The 20,951-nt window shown below is 39.0% G+C and overlaps 1 protein-coding gene across 4 annotated transcripts in view; it reads left to right on the top strand.

The window, feature by feature from the left end:
* Nucleotides 1–20,951, top strand: part of Tmeff2 (transmembrane protein with EGF like and two follistatin like domains 2) — a 358,120-nt gene that overhangs the window by 204,952 nt on the left and 132,217 nt on the right. For all 4 annotated transcript variants that reach the window (XM_036172755.1, XM_036172753.1, XM_036172754.1 and 1 more), the window contains exons 6-7: nucleotides 1,200–1,348; nucleotides 2,044–2,103. In XM_036172755.1, the coding sequence (XP_036028648.1) occupies nucleotides 1,200–1,348; nucleotides 2,044–2,103 (209 nt within the window). The remainder of the gene's footprint in view (nucleotides 1–1,199; nucleotides 1,349–2,043; nucleotides 2,104–20,951) is intronic.

The following is a 20,951-nucleotide window of genomic DNA, read 5'->3' as shown; positions in this document are numbered from 1 at the left end:
ACATGTAATGTATTCAGAAGTAAAATGGTGACTCACAACTTCAAGAAGAACATATAGAATAAAGAATACAAATGTAAATAATCTTTCTATTTTTTATTATATAGAAGTAGTAGGTTTGCACACACCAAAAATGCAATATGCTAATTTGTTGGATATATTACTGTTTCATGAGTATGAGTGTTTTTCTGAATGGATGTATGTGCAACTACACCCAAACAGTAACTGCCAAGCCCAGAAGAGGGTGTCAGGCCCCCAGAAGTGAAAATTACCCATGTTTGTGAGTCACCATGTAGGTGCTGGGTCCTCTACAAGAGCAGCAAGTGCTCTTAACCAAAATGTAATATTCCAAATAAGAAAGTAGATTATAAAACATAATTAAGAGAACACTTAAAAATAATTTTATAAAGTTTGTTTTACAATATTTAATTGTTGTGTATGTGACCTAATTCTCTTTAATTCACCAAATGTTTTTTCTAGTCTATAGGAAAAAAAAATATTAAAGCCATGAGTGGCAACCAACATGAATTTGTCACTTTATTATGTAATATAAGAGCCAAAAGTAGAAACTGTGTGCCTTGGGAAGGAGTCTTGAGATATACTGAAAGAAGCCTGAGAACCCTGTGTGATTTTGTGTAAATTCCATTTATAGGGTGTGAGTGTTTCTGAGAGGCTACCTACACCTGTCACCTCATTCTCTAAGGGTTTTTGTGGCTCTCCAAAAGGTTAAGGACCACTGAAGGTTCTCATTTAGCATATCTCATCCATAGTCTCCTTTATGCTAGAGAAACATCTCTACTGATGGCATTCCAAATAATGTACTTGATTGCTTCCTGTTTTACTGGCCTCTGGGACATTTTTTTTTTCTTGAGCTCTCAACCATTTAGCCATTCCATGAAAGAAGTACAGGAGTGTGTTTCAGTCACTCCAAAGCAGTTCTGCTAAGGTACCCTATCTGAATTCTTCACATAGCCTTGTGAGATTTATGTACTTTTAGTTTTGATTCACTACTAGGTCCTCTGGATTATTTACTATTAATTCTGTGTTCCATTTTCATCCCAGAAAACTGGCAGAACTTCTCTGGAAGAGTACAGTTCGATTCTGTTGCGTTTTGCTCAGCCAGCTCTCTCGGGTTGGTATTTTACTTATATTGTGGTGATATCACTATTGACGTCCCACATTTTATTTCTCTCTTCCTTTAGGTGTGTATGCAACATTGACTGTTCTCAAACCAACTTCAACCCCCTCTGCGCTTCTGATGGGAAATCTTATGATAATGCATGTCAAATCAAAGAAGCGTCATGTCAGAAACAGGAGAAAATTGAAGTCATGTCTCTGGGTCGATGTCAAGGTAATGTTTGTAGCAAAATTTCATCTCAAAGAATGTTTTTAGTCTCTGTGCAGAAATGAAAAGTGAAGACAGGTCCTTGTTAGGCAGCTATTTCATTTCCGAAAGACAGTTCTGATTCACAGTGGGTTGCGTAGTCAACTGTAGAATTTGTGTTGATTATAGGTGTTGGAAGGCCTATCAGCAACAGTGTATGTCTTTTTCAATCTAACAGGACTATATTGTCACAGGAGCCATTCTCCTGACAAAGGCTAAAGAAAAAGTCTGGGCAAGAATTTAAGAATTGATTAGTAACATTGGAATTAAAAGCAATCACTGTTTTTATGTATTGATATATTAAGTACCTCCTTAATAGCGGAACATAGAATACTCTGTTTTGTTGTTCAGACGAAATAGCATAGGGAGCTTGGACTGCTTTTTCCTTTATTGAATGTATCTCAGTTACAGTTCTGAACCTTATTGTCCCAAACTTCAGAAAGCAGAGGCCATTCGGTCATTCACACAAGCATATATGTGCACTGAAAGTCTGCCTTTGTATAGAATGCTCAAAACTATAATTGAGCTGTTGTTGTGGTTGTTGTTGTTGAGGAAAATAACAAACCTCACCTGAATAAAGAAATGAAGGTATTGTTGGAAGAGTAAATTTGATAGATACCTAGGAAATGGTTAACTGGCTTTTATTATTAATTTTTTAATAGATAACACAACTACAACCACTAAATCTGAAGATGGGCATTATGCAAGAACAGATTATTCAGGTATGTAAATTTTTCTACTAGTAAAATGAGAGTCTTTGTGTGAGAGTCTTGAGCACCACTGTTTACCATCTGTCTTGACTTGGGCCTTCCCAGATCTTCTTTCATAGTTAAAGCTTTTAACAGGCAAGAAGAAAATTTTTATTGAAGCAAATAAGACACACTTTTTTTTTTGCCATAGTTAAAGCAATTGTCAAAGATGTCAGTAAGATATAATTAACTTGTTTTGACAGTGCAAATGGTACAAATGACAAAACATTTATCAAATTAATGGGCATCAATGGAAATTAATGCAAGGTTTGGCAGTATATTGTAATAAATGCAAATACTCTTGTTTGAATTTTCATAAAAGTCAACAGTAGAAGGCTTCTGGTCTCTGAGAAGACAGAAACAAAAGAGAACTACAAGTGCCAACACAAAGCACTTCTGTCTGCATGCAGAGCTAAGATGGATGCATGATTTATCTTTTAAAGTAACTAGCATGTTCCATTTATTTAGATTCTACAATGCAGTTTCTCAGACATGCGAAGTTATAATCAATTTTATGTGAAAACATAAATCTTATTTAGTAACTCTGGAATTTACTTTGAGTAATAAAAAAAATGCTACCTAATCTAGTTCTCCTACAGTGAGAAATGATTTTGGGGGATGCAATTGGCATTTTAGCAGATGCCTGTTAATTTATGGGGACTTAAGGAAAAATTATAAAAATGCAATTATTGAGCTTTATAAAAGTATTCAAGGGATATTTATTTATTTATTTATTCTTGCTGTTTTGAGACAGAGTGTCTCTATGAGGCTCTAGCTGTTCTGTAACTCACAGAAATCTGCCTGCTTCTGCCTCATAAGTGCTGGGGTTAAAGGTGTGCCCCACCATGCCCAGTTTCAAGGGATTTTTATACAGAAGTTTTCCTTTAACTACTAAACATTTGTAGTTTATAGACAGTGTTATAACTAATATTCAGACCAAAACAGTTGCTTCTTGCCCTTCAAAATGTGTACTACCATTCATTCTTCTTATTTCATTATTCCTTTTCACTTCATGATATTGTCATTGTACACAGACAAATATCCCTGGTGATATTTTAATTACTTGTACATGTCAGAATGTAGACGTAAGAAGAGTTTTTTTTTTAACTTTTGCATATTTTACTTTAATGTTTTCAACACCCAGAGAAGACTGCATATTCTAAAAGCCTGAAACTATCAGTTATGCAATAGATTAATATTGGTTCTGTTATATTTGTGTATATCCCAACCATTCCCAAAACACCCACTAGGATATTAATAGAGCCTCCTTGAAAAGAATGGACGAGTGCTCAGTATGTTTAGGGAGTGTTACGATAAACAATTGACCTCCTCCTGGCACTCTTCTCAGCTCTTGCTTCCGTTGTACAATCCTTTATAAATATACATGTTTTATGTAAAATCATCTCTCAGAGAATGAGTTCTGGGATTGGTTCCAGCTCTTTACAAAAACCAAAATCTGAGTAAGGATACTGTATTCTCTTATATAACATGGATGTTTACATATTATCTATGCACATCTTTTCTATGTCTTAATAATCTCCAGATAATGTATAATACTTAATATACTGTAAAGTCTATGAAAATAGTGGTGTTGTTGTATTGCTTAGGGAATAATGATTTTTAAAATTCTCTGTTCATATTCTAAAAGATGCAACTACTTTACATATATTTTTGGTCCACAGTGAGTTGAATCTGTGAATACAGAGCTCATGGATCTGGAGGGCCATTTTATTTTACTTTTTCTCTATTGTAATTTCTAATGTGTGAAATTTCCTACAAATGCAGGCAGAATAAAATCATGAATCTTCATGTAATTGTCTTTAAAAACCAGCAACATCAAGTCATGACTACATTCCAATTCTCATTCTCTCTCTCTCTCCTTCTGTAATAGATTCAAGAAAATGCCAGAAATCACAACTTAATTCATAATTTAGCACACATATAAAAAAATTATTTTTTTTTAAAATCACAATACTATAGTCATCTTTTAAATACATACAGTCTCTTATAGTATATAGCATTCATCAAAATTACTTGAAAAATAGCACATTTTGGGGAAACGTTTTGCAGGACAAGTGTTCCCAAAAGTGCACTACCCAGATATATTGATCCTTAGAAACTTATTAAAAGTAATAAAATATGATAGTGAAAATGACTATCTGAAACTATATATGCTTTAAGATTTAAATAGAACCAAATATGAATATTATATTTATTATAAACAACTATTTTATGCTATTATTAGATGCTATTACTACCTGCATTTATAATAACTTTATACCTCCTGTGAAAACTAACTGGTTTGAAAAAAATCTTCAAAAATGTTGCATGCTATGACTATTTTCTTCCTTGAATCACCCACCATTGGATTTATAAGAAAATCAAGTCTTTCCCTGAGGATTTCCTTCCTCAGCAAGGAACCGTTAAGGTTCACCAGCATCCTGTACAATGCCCATGAATGTACACAACTGTACCAGCAGATACCAACTTAAAGTCTGCCAGCCTCATCATCAATCACATTGCCTATAACAATTCAACTTCAAAGAGAGCAGAGGGTCGAATTTCTACCCCACATACTTGATTTCAGACAGTGAACCTAGGCTGTTACTTACCACTGTTTTTAGTTCACTTTGTTTTTTATTTTTAATAATATTTTTATCCTTTCTCTTCTTTGAAAGTGTGGATGCATTTAAACACTATATTTTGGACTTACCATCCACCATTACCTCCCTCCACCTCCCCTCCTCCCAACTTCACATCCTCCATTTGTTCTTATCATTAATAAGCCCTAGAATACAGCTGCTGATGATGCAGAGGAAGGGAGACTAATGCTCCTTGCGGACAAGGCCTAGTCTTCCCTTGCCCCAGTGGTGGCCCCACACCTAAGCACATATGGGCTGCACAAATGGTTTTCCATCTTAATGCTATCTCATGGAAAGGAAAGAGAACATTCCCAAGCAAAAATGACACTCAACATGCTCCAGACATTTCTAGTTTGACAACAGAAAATCTTGTAACATAAAGTGTGTGATGTTTGAGGGCCAGCAAGATGGCTGATCAGGTAAAGGCACTTGCTGCCAACTCTAAGGATCTGAGTTTGGTCCCCAGGACCCCTCAGGTGGCAGGATAAACCAACTCCTGAGCATTTCCCTCTCACTTCAGTCTGCACACTGGTGCTGGGGGTGCATATTCACACACAGGGACACAAATGTGCACACAACATAAAGAAAATGCAAAAATTTGAAAGACTATGTTTACACATGCATATTTGTTTGTAGCAGGAATCTTAAAAGCTCTTATTAATAAGACAAATTTGGAGCCAGGTATTGAGGTGAATGCTGGAAGATCAGAGAAGCAGATCAAGCCACAGCTACCTCACTTCGCGAGTTCCTCAGCTGATTCTATTTCCTCAGACTGGAAGCTTCTGAGTCCTCATCCAAAATGAATCTCAGCTTAACTGTTGCTCCAAAGCCTGAAAGCTTAACCAGGCTAAAAGCTTCTAGTTTCTGGTCTTCACACCTTATATATATTTCTGCTTTCTGCCATCACTCCTTGGGATTAAAGGCTCACTTCTTGGGATTAAAGGTGTGTGTTACCATGCCTGGCTGTTTCCAATGTGGCCTTGAACTCATAGAAATCCGGATGGGTTTCTGCCTCCCAAGTAACAAGATTAAAGGTGTGAGTGCCACCATTTTCTAGACTCTGTTTCTAGAGGCTGTTCTGTCTCTGACCCCAGATAAGTTTATTAAGGTGCACAATATTTTGGGGAACACAATACCACCACATTTGTTAAAATCCAAATAAAATAGTAAAAATGTTCATTGTAGCTAGTAATTCATACTTAAACATGGACCAAATACTGTAAACCCTCCTAGAACTTACTTCAGCTGCATGTGATTTTTTTTTATGCATGGTCTTATCGAAATATAGTGTGTTAGAAATTATTTTAATAATCATGTTTCTCAGCATTTCCAAGCTTACAGTAGGATTTTCATTTTTCCCAAGTTTTAGAATATAGACTTTGGGAAATATAAAAGAATCAAATGGAGAGTCAGTATGTTATTGTTCTGGTAATTTATATTTCACATGTTTTTAGACTCTCCAAACAGGGAAAACAGGAACTGTGTGACTCACAGGCCTAGAGGTTTGCTCTGTGCTCACAATTAATTTGATGTCACAGCAGTTTCCCTTGTTCAATAAACGTCCCTGGGCTCCCAGCAGAAGGCAGTAGCAGCTGTAGCTCACTCATTTTTCCAGATGTGACATTAGTACTGTAAGCTAAGAAGCCTTTACCAATCCCCTCTCCTTTGTCAGCCACTTTAGAGGCTGTCAATACAGGAACACCCGTTTCTAACTACAAAAATGGCTATCTTCTTTAAAGGCCTAACTCTCAAAATAAATTAGTTAAACCTCCTCTGTAATACCATCTAAAAGAAAGACTTCCACAAAGACCAGTGGAAACTGAATTACAATTTTGGATTTTAAAAAAACTAAAAGAATAATATCTAAAACAAAAGTAACATGTGAAAGAGGCTAGAATGTGTCTACTGTGCACAGAGATAGCATTCATGATCCTCCTAGGCACAAAAGTTTAGCTAGCACCAGAAAACTGGAAAAGTTTCCAGTGTATCCCATGCAGAATTTCTCTCTGTTTAGGCTGTCTGCAATCACCTTGCTATCTTCTCTCTTTAATCAGACCCAAGGCATTTCTGCGTCTTGAATCAAAGGCTTCGCATCTCTGTATTCCAGGCACAGTGACAAGTCCCTGTCCTAGAAGCTGAACAGGTCAATTGACGACATTCTCCTCCATCAGCCTAGGTCTGTCTTTTCACAGCAGAGTCAGAGACACAGGTTTTCTCTCTCACAAACCTAGGACTTTCTGGCCTTTCCAGAAGCTAATAGTAAACTTCCCTTGTGAATATTGAACATATGTATGTATGTATATATTTGTGCTCATCAAGTCATGTTCTTAAAGGAAAATGAATTTAAAACCTGTGCACCTCTGTGTCTAATGAGTGTCCAGGTCTGTGTCTCCTGATGGATTCCTCTCTGTCTAAGAGCCTGATCAAGCTTCAGAAAACATGGCTACACATTCTTTTCCCAGTGTACTTAATTTTATAGCTTGGTTAGATGTTCAAAAAGACATAAATTTCAACTACTTTACTTTTTATCATCTAGAAAATAAAATGTATTTTATTTTATGGCATCCTATGCCAGTTTCCAAAAGGGATTTGCAGTGTTTTTATAATTAAACTACAGTCAGTGAGGGTGTTTAAACAAAGATTGAAAACATAAGAAGCAGAACTGTTGGGAAAGAGAAATACATCCTGAGCATGGTTATCACAATTACACCACTTAGCCCTAAGCTTCCTTGCAGCTTGGGCAGGAAAGGAATTGTGGCTGAGTCTGTTTATTCCAGAAACCTACTCCAAGTCCCTCTGAGCAGCAGTGCTGGCCAAGGCTCCATGAAGGCAGCTCATTGGCCTCAGTCTTACAAAGGGTAACCAGGGTCTTCACTGTCTGAAAAAAAATGGATTAAAAATAATTCCAGAGAACAAAGAGAAATTTTACTTTGCTAAATTATATAGGAAACATTTAGCACAGACCTTTTTATGAACAATCACTAGAAAACATAAATGGGTAGAATCTTCAACAGTGATATTTACAAAATATCCCAAATGGCTTTTTGTATGGCTGAGGATTTTCAAATAATTTTTTTTACAAAATTCTAGGGCACTGTCTTAGTTAAGATTCTACGGCTGTGAAGAGAGACCCTGACCATGGCAACTCTTATAAAGGAAACTGTTTAATTGGGTGGCAGCTTACATTTCAGAGGTTCAGTCCATTATCACCATGGTGGAGAGTATAGCGGCATGCAGGCAGATGTGGCACTAGAGAGGGAGCTGCTACATGTTGATAAGCAGGCCACAGGAAGTAGACTGAGACACTGGGTGGTATCTTGAGCATCTATGAGACCTCAAAGCCCACCTCCACAGTGACACACTTTCTCCAACAAGGAAAAACCCACTCCAACAAAACTAAACCTCCTAACAGTGCCACTCCCTTTGGGGGCCATTTTCTTTAAAGCCACCACAAACACAAAAAGTTAGATCTGTTTATCTCAACCACACAGTGTCTGAGGCTGACTGAAGTAATGACTTCCATTCATGTATATTTCCAAAATGAGAAGGGTAAATATAACAGGAAAATGATGGGGGAGCCTATAAGGAAAACATGTCTAGTTTATTCCCTTGTGTGTGCAGGATAAACAACATTGGGTAAAAGAACATGCAGAACCTGTGTCAGATAAAGAATGTTTTCAGGCATGTATGTGACAAGACAGAGGTCCCTGGTTTTAATATTGGTCAATGGAAAAGAAAGTCCTAGGCTCTCTGTACCTTCAAAAGAGCCAGGGCCTCCCTCCCTCTGGGACTAGCACCAGGAAGAGTTTACCTGTCTCTCTGAGCATTGCAGTTCACCATATCTTGTTGTTTGGGAAAGCCCCGAGTTTTAGGAAACATTCTCCATAGAAATGGACTTATCTTTAAACTTTAATTGAGATAGTATTCACAAGTCTGAAATGTGGAAGAAAGAATCCAGACTTACCAGCCAAATCTTCTCTGTCCCGTTAGTGTCCCATCAACCCATTTTCCGCACAAAGCAGAAACTGACACCCTACAAGGGGCTCAACCTAGCCTAAGTGAGTTGTCAAAATAACTCGTTCTCTGTGGAAGCCGCTGCAATTTACGAAGCCTTTCCCCACAAATTGTCTCCTTCAGTCTTCACAGCGGAAATGCGAAGAGATATTAGAAGAACCTGACAGGTGAGAAATGGAAGTTCAGAGAGATTAAGCGAAAAGACTGCGGGGTAGAGCCGAGGTTCAAGACAACACTGCTAATTGCAGGAGCCAGCAGGTGTGAACAGTGAGGGACCCCAGAAAAGTTTAACTGCCTAATACTCGGGTGCTTTAGAGTGGACACCACACCCTGAGCTTAACCTTCTGTGGGTTCCAGATTCAAAGATGTCTTGTCATGATGTTTATGCTGCTGTGAAATACTCCGACATGCTCTGTAGTCTGTCTGTCTATCTCCCCAGCCTCTAAGTGCTATTTTGTCTTATTTTGAAAACTCCCATCCAAGCTGGGGTGAAAACTCATCAGTAAGTGTCCACTTTGCAAGTATGAGGGCCTGAGTTTGAGCCTCAGAAACCATGTAGACCAAAATAGATGTGTAGTCATAATCCCAATTCTGGGGAAGCATCAACAGGAGGATCCCTGAGGCTCACAAGCCAACCAACCAGCTGAGCATGCTTGGTGAGCCCAGTGAGAGACCATGTCTCAAAAAACCAAGGTGTTTTTTTGCATCTGAGGGATAGCAGCTGAGGTCTGCACACATAAATGTGCATGTACACACACACACACACACACACACACACACACACACACACACCCCTCTCCTGTTGTTTCCAGTCTCTTCATACAGTAGAGAATCTGGAGTGGTACTTGCTGCCAATAAACCTCTCATTAATTATTTAAAAAAAAAAAAAAAAAACCAACCTCCCCAGCTTCTCTGTGATATTTTATGGTTTACAAAGATTCATTCATATTACTCTATTTGTTTTAAGGTCAACCTAATTTTTTTAAAAAAGGTTACAAATACTAGGAGCACTGCCCATGAGACTCAGAAAAGCTAAATGGCCGGCCTGGGACTGGCCACAGTGCTTTAATTTTTGTGCATCTACCTGTACAAGTGGGGCACTTGCTTGATTTGCTGAGTATTTGCCTTGATGGCTCCTCTACTCCAGGTATACAGGCATGAATATAAAATGGTTTCATATCATATTTATAACATGAATTAATTCAGCCATGTGGCAAAAATCCACATTTAAAATGGAAGCTTTTTCCATTTGCTCAGGAACACAAGGAGCACTTCGCTGGAAAGCGTGTTATATCTGGGCCAATAATTTGATGTATAAGAAATAAACAGCAGGAAATGTAGGTAGCAGCTTGTAGCACAAATATTGGTATCAACAGTGAAACAAATAAAAATGTTTGCCCAGGCTATTACAGTGCCGCTAGACTAGCCTGGAACATTTAGTCCAGGAAATGAAGTAAGATGTCAAGGTTTCTGAGGGGGGGGGAAGAATGTTTCCATTCAAGTATTTTACCCCCTGGGATTTAGATTAGGAGTGCTGCAAAATTCAAAAAGCCTTCTGTGAGCTCTAACTCACAACTCTCCTGCTTTCATGGCTTTCCCCCTAAAATCCTGTAGCAGGTCACCCGCAATCTTCAGCTATGTGCATGGTTATAGATAGACACAGAAGTGATATTTGCAATACAGATGAAGGTCTGGTCTGAAATGTTGCCTTGGGCCCTAAGAGACACTCTGAGAAACAGTGTTTATGCCCCAGTTCGTAAATGCATCCTGCATCATTTATATGCACTTTTTCCTGTTTGAAATGCCCCTTTCTGAGGCGGCTTTCCACCTGGAGGTGTTATTTATCCATCTATCTTTCTCTTCCACGAATGTGGGACAGCGGTTTTGCTGGTGTTTGCTGCAGAATCAGGGAGCAGCAAGTTTGCACACGAGTCATGCTGTGCTCGGTTGTTCAACCTGGAGCTAATCCAGTGGCTTTTCTAACCCATCATGTAAGCTACTAACAAAAAACTAGTGAGATAGCTGGTCGTAGTATTTTGTTTCAGTCTGAAAGTGAAAATGAATTTATTTTTATGGGAAAAGACCCATTCTATTAAGTATGACCTGTATTATATGTGTTCAGAGCTTTTAATGCAAATTCACTGTTTATGAACTCAGGCACAATAGGTTTGCATAACCATTCCTTTCCAAGTCATTCAATAACTGTTGCAAAAGCCTTTGGCCAACTTGTCAACTAACAAATATTAAAGTAATACTTATTGATCACTTATTTCTATGGTGTTAGCATAATATATCTAAATTTTCACACAATTTTTCTGTTGTTCTAAAATCTCTATAATTTTATGTATAGTATACTTTAATAACTTAATATGATCACATGATCTTTATGACCTAAGATTTAAATAAGAATTTTGTAGGATGGTGTGCTCATATGACAGAATTGAAAATGGTGATATCCATTTGACCATTGAAATTAGTCATTTATAACTCAAGGCATATGCTTAAAAGAACTATACATTAATTAATTTAAAAAAAAAGATGGAATGGGTAACTAAGCAAAAACAACAAGAACATAGGAAAAAGGAATATATTTCTTCTGATGTAAAACATTGTTCACAAAAATATGTCAGTGCTCACACGTGACGACTAACACATGTGCACACACCCTTACGAAGCAACAACAAATGTTTTCAACAAGACGAGAAGGAAAAGATAGGCCAGTTAGCATTGGCAGCAAAGCAGAAAAACATCTTTGAGCTCCAGTGCCCTCGTGTTGTTAGTGAAAGTGCCCCAGAGCTCCACCCAAATTGACCCTTATCCTCTCCACTCCCGCCACATTATCTATATTTCGATGAAGTACAAGTGTGCATTGAATGTATGAACCTCGAACAGTAGGCCTATCCCAATACCTTGGAAAAGATGTTTTTCTGTAAAGTGCTGAGACTGCCCTGAAGTTTTTCTGAATGAGTTGAATAGGCCCCCAACATGAGCACCCCCCTTAACCAGTACATTAGAAATACATTTATTGGATCTTGGTGATTCGACCATATGTAAACATAATCACCCCCAAAGTATTTTGAAATGCCTGTAAAACTAAATCTTACACAGAAATCACATTTCCAATGACTGTTTCATGAGAATAGTTTGTTTCCACCACTTGTTCATGTAAAACAAAACAAAACAACAACAAAAACCACACTTAGTTAGAACTCAAATATGGTCAAGAGGAGCCAAACTCCAGGCACAGCCGGTGTGGGGAAATCAGCAGTAAACTGAGAAAGGGACTGTATAATGTAGCGAGGACTACATTATATATGGACATCTCTGAGGCCTGAGGCACAGAGCACATGCAGAGCACAGTTCTGGGTGAGTTCTGAGAAGCAGATGTTGGCACCAGAAGCATCGTGGCCTCACAAAAGACAGAACCAAGAGTCTAGAAGCACATGAGTTTCTGGGAGATTGGAAACTGGGGCAGGAGAATGACCATATTTATCAGAGATAGGCAGGGCTATCAGTCTTGCAGACTCAGAAATCTAAACCCTGAATTCACCAAGAGTAAACTTCCCTTTTCTGGGGAACTCAGGTGAGCCAAACTTAATGTCTTCACATTGGTCTGCAACAGAGGCCTTCCCTCGGCTAACTAATTATGGGTTCTATGGAAGTCCCAGTAGTAAGGAGGCTACTCGGTGAATCTGAGTACACATTCCACACTCTTGCCCATATTCCTTTGCTATCAGCTTCCACTTTTTAATGAAATATGTCTGTGGAGACATGAGAATAACCAACAGGTGGATGATAGAAACTTATTAACAAGGTGCTTGTAATAAGTCGTCACCATTATCTTCTCTAGAGAGCGCCATCAATAGTTACCAAGGCAACCCTTCAGCGAAGATAGAAAACCATTAACTCTTACCTATGTATGTGCAAGGCCAGAACTGTATTCTGAAGTTACAACAGCATTTTCTGCATTTTGTGCATGTTTCCCAGCTCCTCACTTTCTCCATGAATTGAGAAATGCCCAGTAAACAGCTAATTATAATATTATCCTAAGAAACTATCATGTTCATTACAATCACAACTGTCATCATCATACTCATCAGTAAAAATTCCACTGAAATAGACTCATTTAATTTATTCCAAAACAAACTACAAATTATAGCTATCTGTTGTTTGGGACTCTCTAAAAGACTATTCCCCAATGATGTGGATAATCATATTTATTCCTTAATTTCATTTGAATGTTAGAGCAAATAACTTACAGATCACATTTTACAAGGGAAAGAGCTTGACATAGCAGTCTAGAAACTTTTGACTTAATTTCAAAATGCCAGTAGTGCTAAGGCTTAAAACTGCCTTATGGAGCTAGGATATATGAGAATATTCAGATTCCATGGGGCCTAGAAATCAGGTGGTACTGAGTAGTCCCAGTCAGGTTCTCTTGTTTACTGGAAGAGGAGACACTATCAGCCAGCAAAGGCCATTGATTTATCAAGGTTCTTTTCATCTCCCTATTTCAAATATATATACATGTTTATAAAATAATAGTTAAGTCATACTAGAAATGGTAAAGTTTCACACAGGGGAGATCTGCCTCTATCAAGACTTCTGAGAATGAAACTGTTTCATGTGCTTGGAAAGTTGGGCTTCCGGCCCTGGTGCTCCTGAGGAGCCTCTTCTGCCTAATTGGATCTCTTATCTAGTCAGTGTTCTCAACTAGTACTCTCATAACTCAGGGCTCTATTTTGCTCCTGTTCAAAGTTATGCCATATTTCTGCTCACATTAAATGTTTTGGACAAACTTAGACTAAATTGCTGAACCAAACACTACCTGTTTGAAAGATTTTTTTTTTTAATGATGTTCTTTGAGGAGGCAGTAGCAGCTCTTTCAAAGCTTCCTTTTATTATTTGGGCCCTTTCTCATTATAAGTTTTATAACAGTTGGTTATATATACAAAGAGATTTAAAACCTGCTAGCTGAATTCTATTGAAGCGTTCAACAGAAATTCTTTAAAAATATGGAAATTGTTGTGTTGCTCATGGAACAGAATGTCTGACTGTGTGGGAACTCAAATGTTCATGGAAACTCCTGAGGCTCAAGAGATGGGGGAGCCATTAAGCTATCTCTGGCATGGCTGGGGCTGGTTACTGTTCAACTATGCTGTGCCAAGTCCCCAAGTAAGAAACAAATGTGCAATTCTCTTAGGTGGTTTCCAGACACAGATGCTTCTTGGAATTAGAAGCAAACCCTTCTGCATCTGTATCTTGTCTTACCTAGTGAAATAAAGTCATTGGTTTTGCAGCAAGGACAATGAAGGTATTTGTTTAAAAAGACAACCTGAAAAAATAGCAAAGACAACAGGAAATGATAAATAAGCAAGTCTCCGCTGCAGTAATTACTTTATCACTGCAACAAACGAGGAAGTTTCTGAGGAACGATATTTTCCATCGGAGATTGTACCTCTGCCTGCTCCTCAGTGTGTGCTCTGTTGCTCTCGTTACTGGAGGGAAGAGTCTCTAAGAAAGGAAAGCTGGTTAATAAGTTGCCTGAGAAATTTGTGTTTTGAAATGTTTAGCACCGTTCTTTGTTAGAACAGATGATTTTCTGAAATGGAGAGTTTTGCGGCTTCAGTTCTGTCCCCTTAATTGAGTTCTGTGCAACACAGAAGGCATCAACGTCGTTGGGCCTGGAGCCCAGTCCTCAGAGCACTGGCCTGTTCCGTTCCTGTTGCTAAGAAACAGAACTCTGACCAGAGCAACTCAGGGGAGAAAGGCTTTACTTCAGCCCACAGTTCAAACAGGCTTCCATGATGGGAAGTCAGGCAACAGGAGCCTAAAACAATGGTGTTCCTTCCGCCAGGGAACCGGAAGGAATGAACACTGTCGCCCAGTTTGCTTTCTCTGCTCTGTGGTACAGGATTCCCTCAGGGAATGGTCCCATTCACAATTAAAATGTGTTCTCCAATTGCTACTGGAACCAGAACCACTCAAAAGTCGCACATCTCCCAGATAACTCTAGATTCTGCTAAATCGGCAATTAAGCTAAAATGACCCACTTGCTAGCACAAAGCCCTGGATGCAATGTCCAGTGCCACAGAATCCAGTCACAGCTGTCCACACCTGTCATCCCAGCACTCCAGAAGCAGAGGCTAGACATTCAAGTTCATTCATTCTCTGCTACAGAGTATTTGAGGCTAGCCTAGACTACATGAGACCCCTTTTCAAAAAAAGATTAAGCCATTTAAAAGAAAACTTAAGCAAGTTTTTCTGACGTAGACAGGTAAATAATAACTGGGTGGAAGTAGTGATGCAGGCCTTTAATCCTAGCACTCAGGAGGCAAAGGCAGGAGGATCTTTGCGAGTTCAAAGAGAGCCTGATCTACAGAGCGAGTTCCAGGACAGCCAGAGTTACACAGAAAAACCCTGTCTCCAAAAACCAATCCAAACAAACAAATAAATAAATAAACTCTGTTTATTGAATGCTCTTCTCTGCCACGTGTGGTGGTATATACGAGTAGGATTTGCTGAAGGAGGCAGAGGCAGAAGGATCACAAGTTTGAGGCCAACCTGGGAATGCTGTTTTCTTTGTAACTTGCTGGTATCTGAGATATTTGCTTGCTGAGACATTTTTCTTAAGCATTACACTCAATACAAGTTATCCAAAGACCAAAATCTGAAACCCATTTTTTCAGTTTAAAATGCCACATAATCTAAGAAAGCCCATGAAAAATCTCGGAAATAAGGATTGTATATTTTCTGCCCTTTCCTATGATTAAGACATGAGGCACTTGTACAATGAAAATTTCTCTGCAGGGATTATTGACGTTTGCAGAATGTCATCAGAATTTGGATTAGTTTCCAGATAGAGATAATAGTCTAAGTTGCATGGTAAAATTTGATATAGTTCTACAATTATCCCTATTGAAGATTTTTTAATTGTGAATTACCATTTTTGTGTATCAGGATGTTAATCAGGTAATTTAAAAATTTGATGTTGAGCCTGTTAGTCAGTGTTTCTTGGTTAAATATCAAGTCTGAATTTATATTGCAGATAATTCTACTTCTTACTCATTGGCCTAAGTTCATTCAAACTTCATCTTCTAGAAGTATGAGAGTTGTTTGGGGTAAATTTTTTTTTTTTATTGTGGCAAAGACATGGAAGAAGAGATCACTAGAGTCAATGTGCAGGGTGTCTTTCACAAGCTGAATAAAATGACACTAGCTGAACGCACTATTACTTAGCCAATGAAAAAATAAAATACTGCAGAATCATAGTATAATAGCATGCCAATTCAAGTTCTAAACTGAAGATATTAAGGGTATATTCCAGATAGACAGAACTCTTCATTCTCACATTTCAAAATACTGGATTTTATTGGGAGATTGTTGACAATTGAGACAAACACACAAACATTTCTATCATTTTAAAAGAGGGATTTTAAGTTCAAAATCTGTTTCTTCCTCTTGGTGTCTTAGTTACTCTTCCATTGCTGTGTTAAGACACCATGACCAAAGGAATTTATAGACGAAAGGGTTTATTTGGAGCTTACAGTTCAGAGTGTGAGTGCATGATCCTCACGGTGGGACGCATATCAACAGGAAGACCGGCACAGTGGTGGAGCAGTAGCTGAGAGCTGACATCTTAAGATATAATCACAAGACAGAGAGAAGTAACTATGACTGGCATGGGCTTTTGAGACTTCCAAGTCTGTCCCAGTGACATATCTGCCCCAACAAAGCCACACCTCCTAGTGCTTCCTAACAGTTCCACATACCAGGGACCAAGCATTCAATATATGAGCTATGGGGTCATTCCCATTGAACCCACCACTCTTTGTAAACAAGAAATTCAGCCTACTCACTAATGTTCGCAAATATTACTCTCTAACTTTTTCCATCATATAAATGAGACTTTATCCTATTTTTAAATTCCTCTAGAGAAATCGATCTCCTTCATTTTCTTGACCACCTAACCCATAGTTAATAATCCTTGGTTATAAAATGAATATACTTCTTCATTTAAATTATTGTCCACAGACAATTTATTTCCAAGGGTACCTTTGTTCATTTAAAAGTTAAAAAAAAAAATTGGGAGCTTACTTTCATGGCTTGTGCTACCTTTACCTACTATAATGTTTTCAGTAGATGAACTGGCTACCTAGGGTTTAGCAGAATATATCTACAGACTATTATTAGACTTTGGATTTAATTTTGAGCCCTGAAATAGCATAGTTCGTTCACTGCTGCATGTGACATTTTAAAAACCTGAGCAAACAGTATTATTCTTGGGAAAGAAAAGCTCTTTCTCACTAGATTCAGCATTTAGAAACAATATTGAATTGATTTGAATCAGAAGATTGTCTCTGAAAACCTGAAATGAATATAAACATTAGGCAGATGATCTCACCTCTTCCTTCCTGCCTGAGTCCTGTTTTGTTTCTTTTGAGTGGTTCTTAATATTCATCTAAAGCCTGTTGTGTGCAAATGCATCCCAAAGCCATAGTGCACTCTGGCTTTTGTCAGAGCTCAGGAAGGCTGCTCTCTACTCCTCAGACCTCTGCAAGCCCTTGCGTCCTGGAGTGGAACTTCCATAGTATAAAGTCTGAGCTAACCAGCCCACTGGGTACCACTCTTTCATGTGCTGAGACCATGCATATTTTTTACTGCTGTTTCTACACCCAGCAAACAAACACGATACTTTTAGATGAATAAAGCTCTCCTGTCTTACCCTTCAGGCAGGATTCTTACATTCCTTGGAATGACAAAGGTTCACATCCCTTTTCACCCAAGGTGGAAAACATAAAAGACTAAGATGCATCATTAATCATGCAGACTGTCTGCTGCAACACTGCCAAGAAAATGATCGTCCTCATACCACCCATCAATATTCCTGACACCTGTCTAAAAGCTCAGGTCATGCATATCCATCTGCCTTTAGAGAAGTGTCAATGTGCAAACATCCCTTCACTATTTTTAGGGTCATGTTAACATTATTCATCACCTAGCTGTCAGTTCATCCAATTTGTCATGTTATGTGGAGCTACCAATGTCTGTTCCTGGACATCTCCCCTTTGCATTGTGGTTTGCAGAGCATGAGAGCATAAGACATTTAGAAATTGTCAGAAGTGTACAAGACAGTGGGTTCCCACTACAGGCCAGAGTCCCCACCAAGAAGTTGCTACGGCTAATGCCTACTACCATTTAAGAAGAAATACAGACAGTTGAGGTCCCTGTGTCCCACCAACAATGGCACTTCTGTCTGTTTTCGAGTCTAGATTGTATTTTTAGTGAATTTTATTTTAAAATTCACAGCATTTTTGACCCTGAAAATGATTCTGGGAGGCTAAAATCATACCTTACAAATGAAACAACCCTTCAGAAATTAAGTTGTCGAAGACAGCTGTCCTGATAAAAGCTGTCAGTTATGAATACCTAGAAACATGCTATATATGAATAAAAATGAAGGAGAAAGGCTGATGAGGAACCTGATGCAGCAGCACCAGGAGCTCTCAAGTTTGTCTCCGCTGGAATTCAGCCCACAGCCGCAACCTCTAAAGCAGCTCAGCCTGAGTCTATTACAACAGTCTCTGAGCAGGGAGGGCATCCACTGCCGGTGGGAAAGTTCCAGAACCAGGGCTTCACACATCCATGTTCCTAGATGCTGCCCTTCAGTGATGCCCAGAGAGACCATGGTGTTGAGCCCTGGGTATTTGGCTCCCTGAGTCTTCATTTCCTTACTTTCAGAGTGTAGATGTCAGATGATCTCCAATATTTGTTTGAGGAGAGTCTATCTTCCTATTTTTCTGTATATTAGGGGCATAGAAAGCCACAGAATGAAATACTCTATCCTTGCTAACTGTGACCTTCTCTGGGATGTGCATAAAGATGTTGGAATCCTGAAAATGATTGGAAAAGCCCTGTTGCTAGCCTGAGCTCACTACAATGATAAATTCTAAGCTAGGAGAGTACCAGTTATTTTCATCCATTACCAAGTGACGGGAGTTTAACTGTGAGACCCATGAAGTAAGCTGCCTGCTTTGTAGTTGTGAACATCTAGGACTACAGAGCAACAGATATAACAACAAAACCACAAATCTGCTCATCAAGAGGATGAAGGCATTCAAGACATTGTGATTTTTATAGCTATTTGTGTTAATGGAAACATTAGAGAATGTTTTAAACCTGTTCTGGCGATTGAACCCAGGCCTATATGCGTGTATGGCTTAGCCATACATCTGGCCCCTTTATTAGTGAGGGTCTCGCGACCATTGATCTGTTTGTCACTGTGACTAACAGTATTTGCTTTGGCTTTATATAAATAAGCATGCCCAAGGACAGATGATACCCAAGCCTCTTGTTATCTTTACATTAGAATCTCATATAACACTACTAAACATTCATAAACCAAATCACAACTATTCCGATGGTTTCTACGACAAATAGAAAATAAATCATGAAAGAACCATGATAACGGGATTCACGTTTATTCTGCATTTCCTTTACATCATGATGTGTGGACACAGCATGTTGCCTTCTCAGTCTACCTTGAGGTCGCATAGATCATAAGAGTGTTTTAGGGACGAGGCAATGCAGCTCAGACTGACCCAGCAGAGCAGGTAGGGACCTGTGGAGTGGCGTAACTGGCAATAAGAAAAGCCGAAATGTTGCCGGTTTTGTCCAGTATCATATTCATCGGGCAGAGAAGAAAAAAGAGCATGGTAAAGGTGGGCAACAGGGCTTGAAAGGGAAGGAAGCTTTGGTAGCTGGAGGGTGCTGGGGCTGGTACAGGGTTTGGTGCTGCTAAAGCGTGGCCTGGGGAAGAGGGGGAAATGGAGCTGGCAGGGAAGGGTGGTTATAGGCCAGCCAGGCCTCCTTCACTGTTTGTAATGAATGTGTAAACGTATCCTTCTGTAGGAGGCTAAAGGCTGAGGGTTGTGTGGGATTTTTAATGTCGTATAATAAAAAAGGAGGAAAAGCAACCAAAAACAAAGCAACAAAAAGGGAAGAGGGCAGAACCGAAAAGCAAAGGAAAGAATGTAAGGCAAGACAGGTTAGGAGAGCCCTGTGGGAATAATGGAAAATAGAAGTGCTATTTATGGCAGAGAGGAGAAGATCTTTTTTAGGTGAGCATATGATGTATATGTTTACCGGATTCGCTGCCTGTCTATGAATGCCAAGAGAAGTCAAGAAAAAGGCACTGACTCCTTGTTTGCTTGCCTGCATGACTAACAGAGAAAACCACATGAGGAAAAGCCTATGTGTGGGCAAAAGAATGACTCCATCTGATGTTGAACACTGCAATAATGGAGATCAGCCTGAGGGTTTGCAAGGAGAGGGAAATGAAAATGATGATGTGCTAATGCTTGAGCGGGGAACTCAACCTGGAGGGGCTGTGGAATTAAGAGATAAAAGAAAACCAAGGTGGCCAAGAATAAACTATTCGGGACCCATGGGAGGTTAAAAGGAGTCCTGGAGATTGATAGCAGTGGGACACTCTCCCCACGTTCTGCTTCATGTTTCTGTCCCTAGAATCAAAGAAATGGTCATTTCATCTAAGCGCTGTGCCTAAACACACCCCTTTCGTTCCCAAACTCACCTTTCTGTAGTGATGGCTACAGCTTCCTGTTGGCCCTGGCTGTTATCTGTGCTTGGAGCACCTATGCCCCTCTTTCCCTGCACATCTTTCCAGTCAACCTGCTAAGACTCCTTCATGGCCCTTTGCCTGCATGCCATACACTCTGCAAGCACTGGGTTTCCTTTCTCACAGTGCGTTTATCATGAACAGAATTTTCTTTGTGCATTTGGGCTTTTATCTCTTCTATTCCTTGTCTCCTTAGTTATCATTTAAACTCCGTGAGGGCAAGAATACCATCCTGCTCCCCGAGATAAAGGCAGTGCCTAGAAAAGTGCCTGGAGCATGGGGCCAGTGGTCATCGCTCTAGAAACAGAACTGTGTGTCAAAGTAATGTCCTCTTGTTTTCTTAAGAAATCTTACCTGTGTTAATGCAGTTTCACAAACTTTTTGTACAAAGCAACACAAGTGGAGGTGTAAAGGTGTGTGTGTGTGTATCATAGATGATGGATACATTTTCCTAAAATAATCCTGATGGATTCCAGTTTGGGAGTTTAATTTTTCATCTCTACTGGACATTTAAAGAACACTTTAAG

Source organism: Onychomys torridus, chromosome 23 (genome assembly GCF_903995425.1).
Source record: "Onychomys torridus chromosome 23, mOncTor1.1, whole genome shotgun sequence".
NCBI classification, from domain to species: Eukaryota; Metazoa; Chordata; class Mammalia; order Rodentia; family Cricetidae; genus Onychomys; species Onychomys torridus.
The sequence above is the reverse complement of the archived record's forward strand: the minus strand, read 5'-3'. Positions and strand labels throughout refer to the sequence as shown.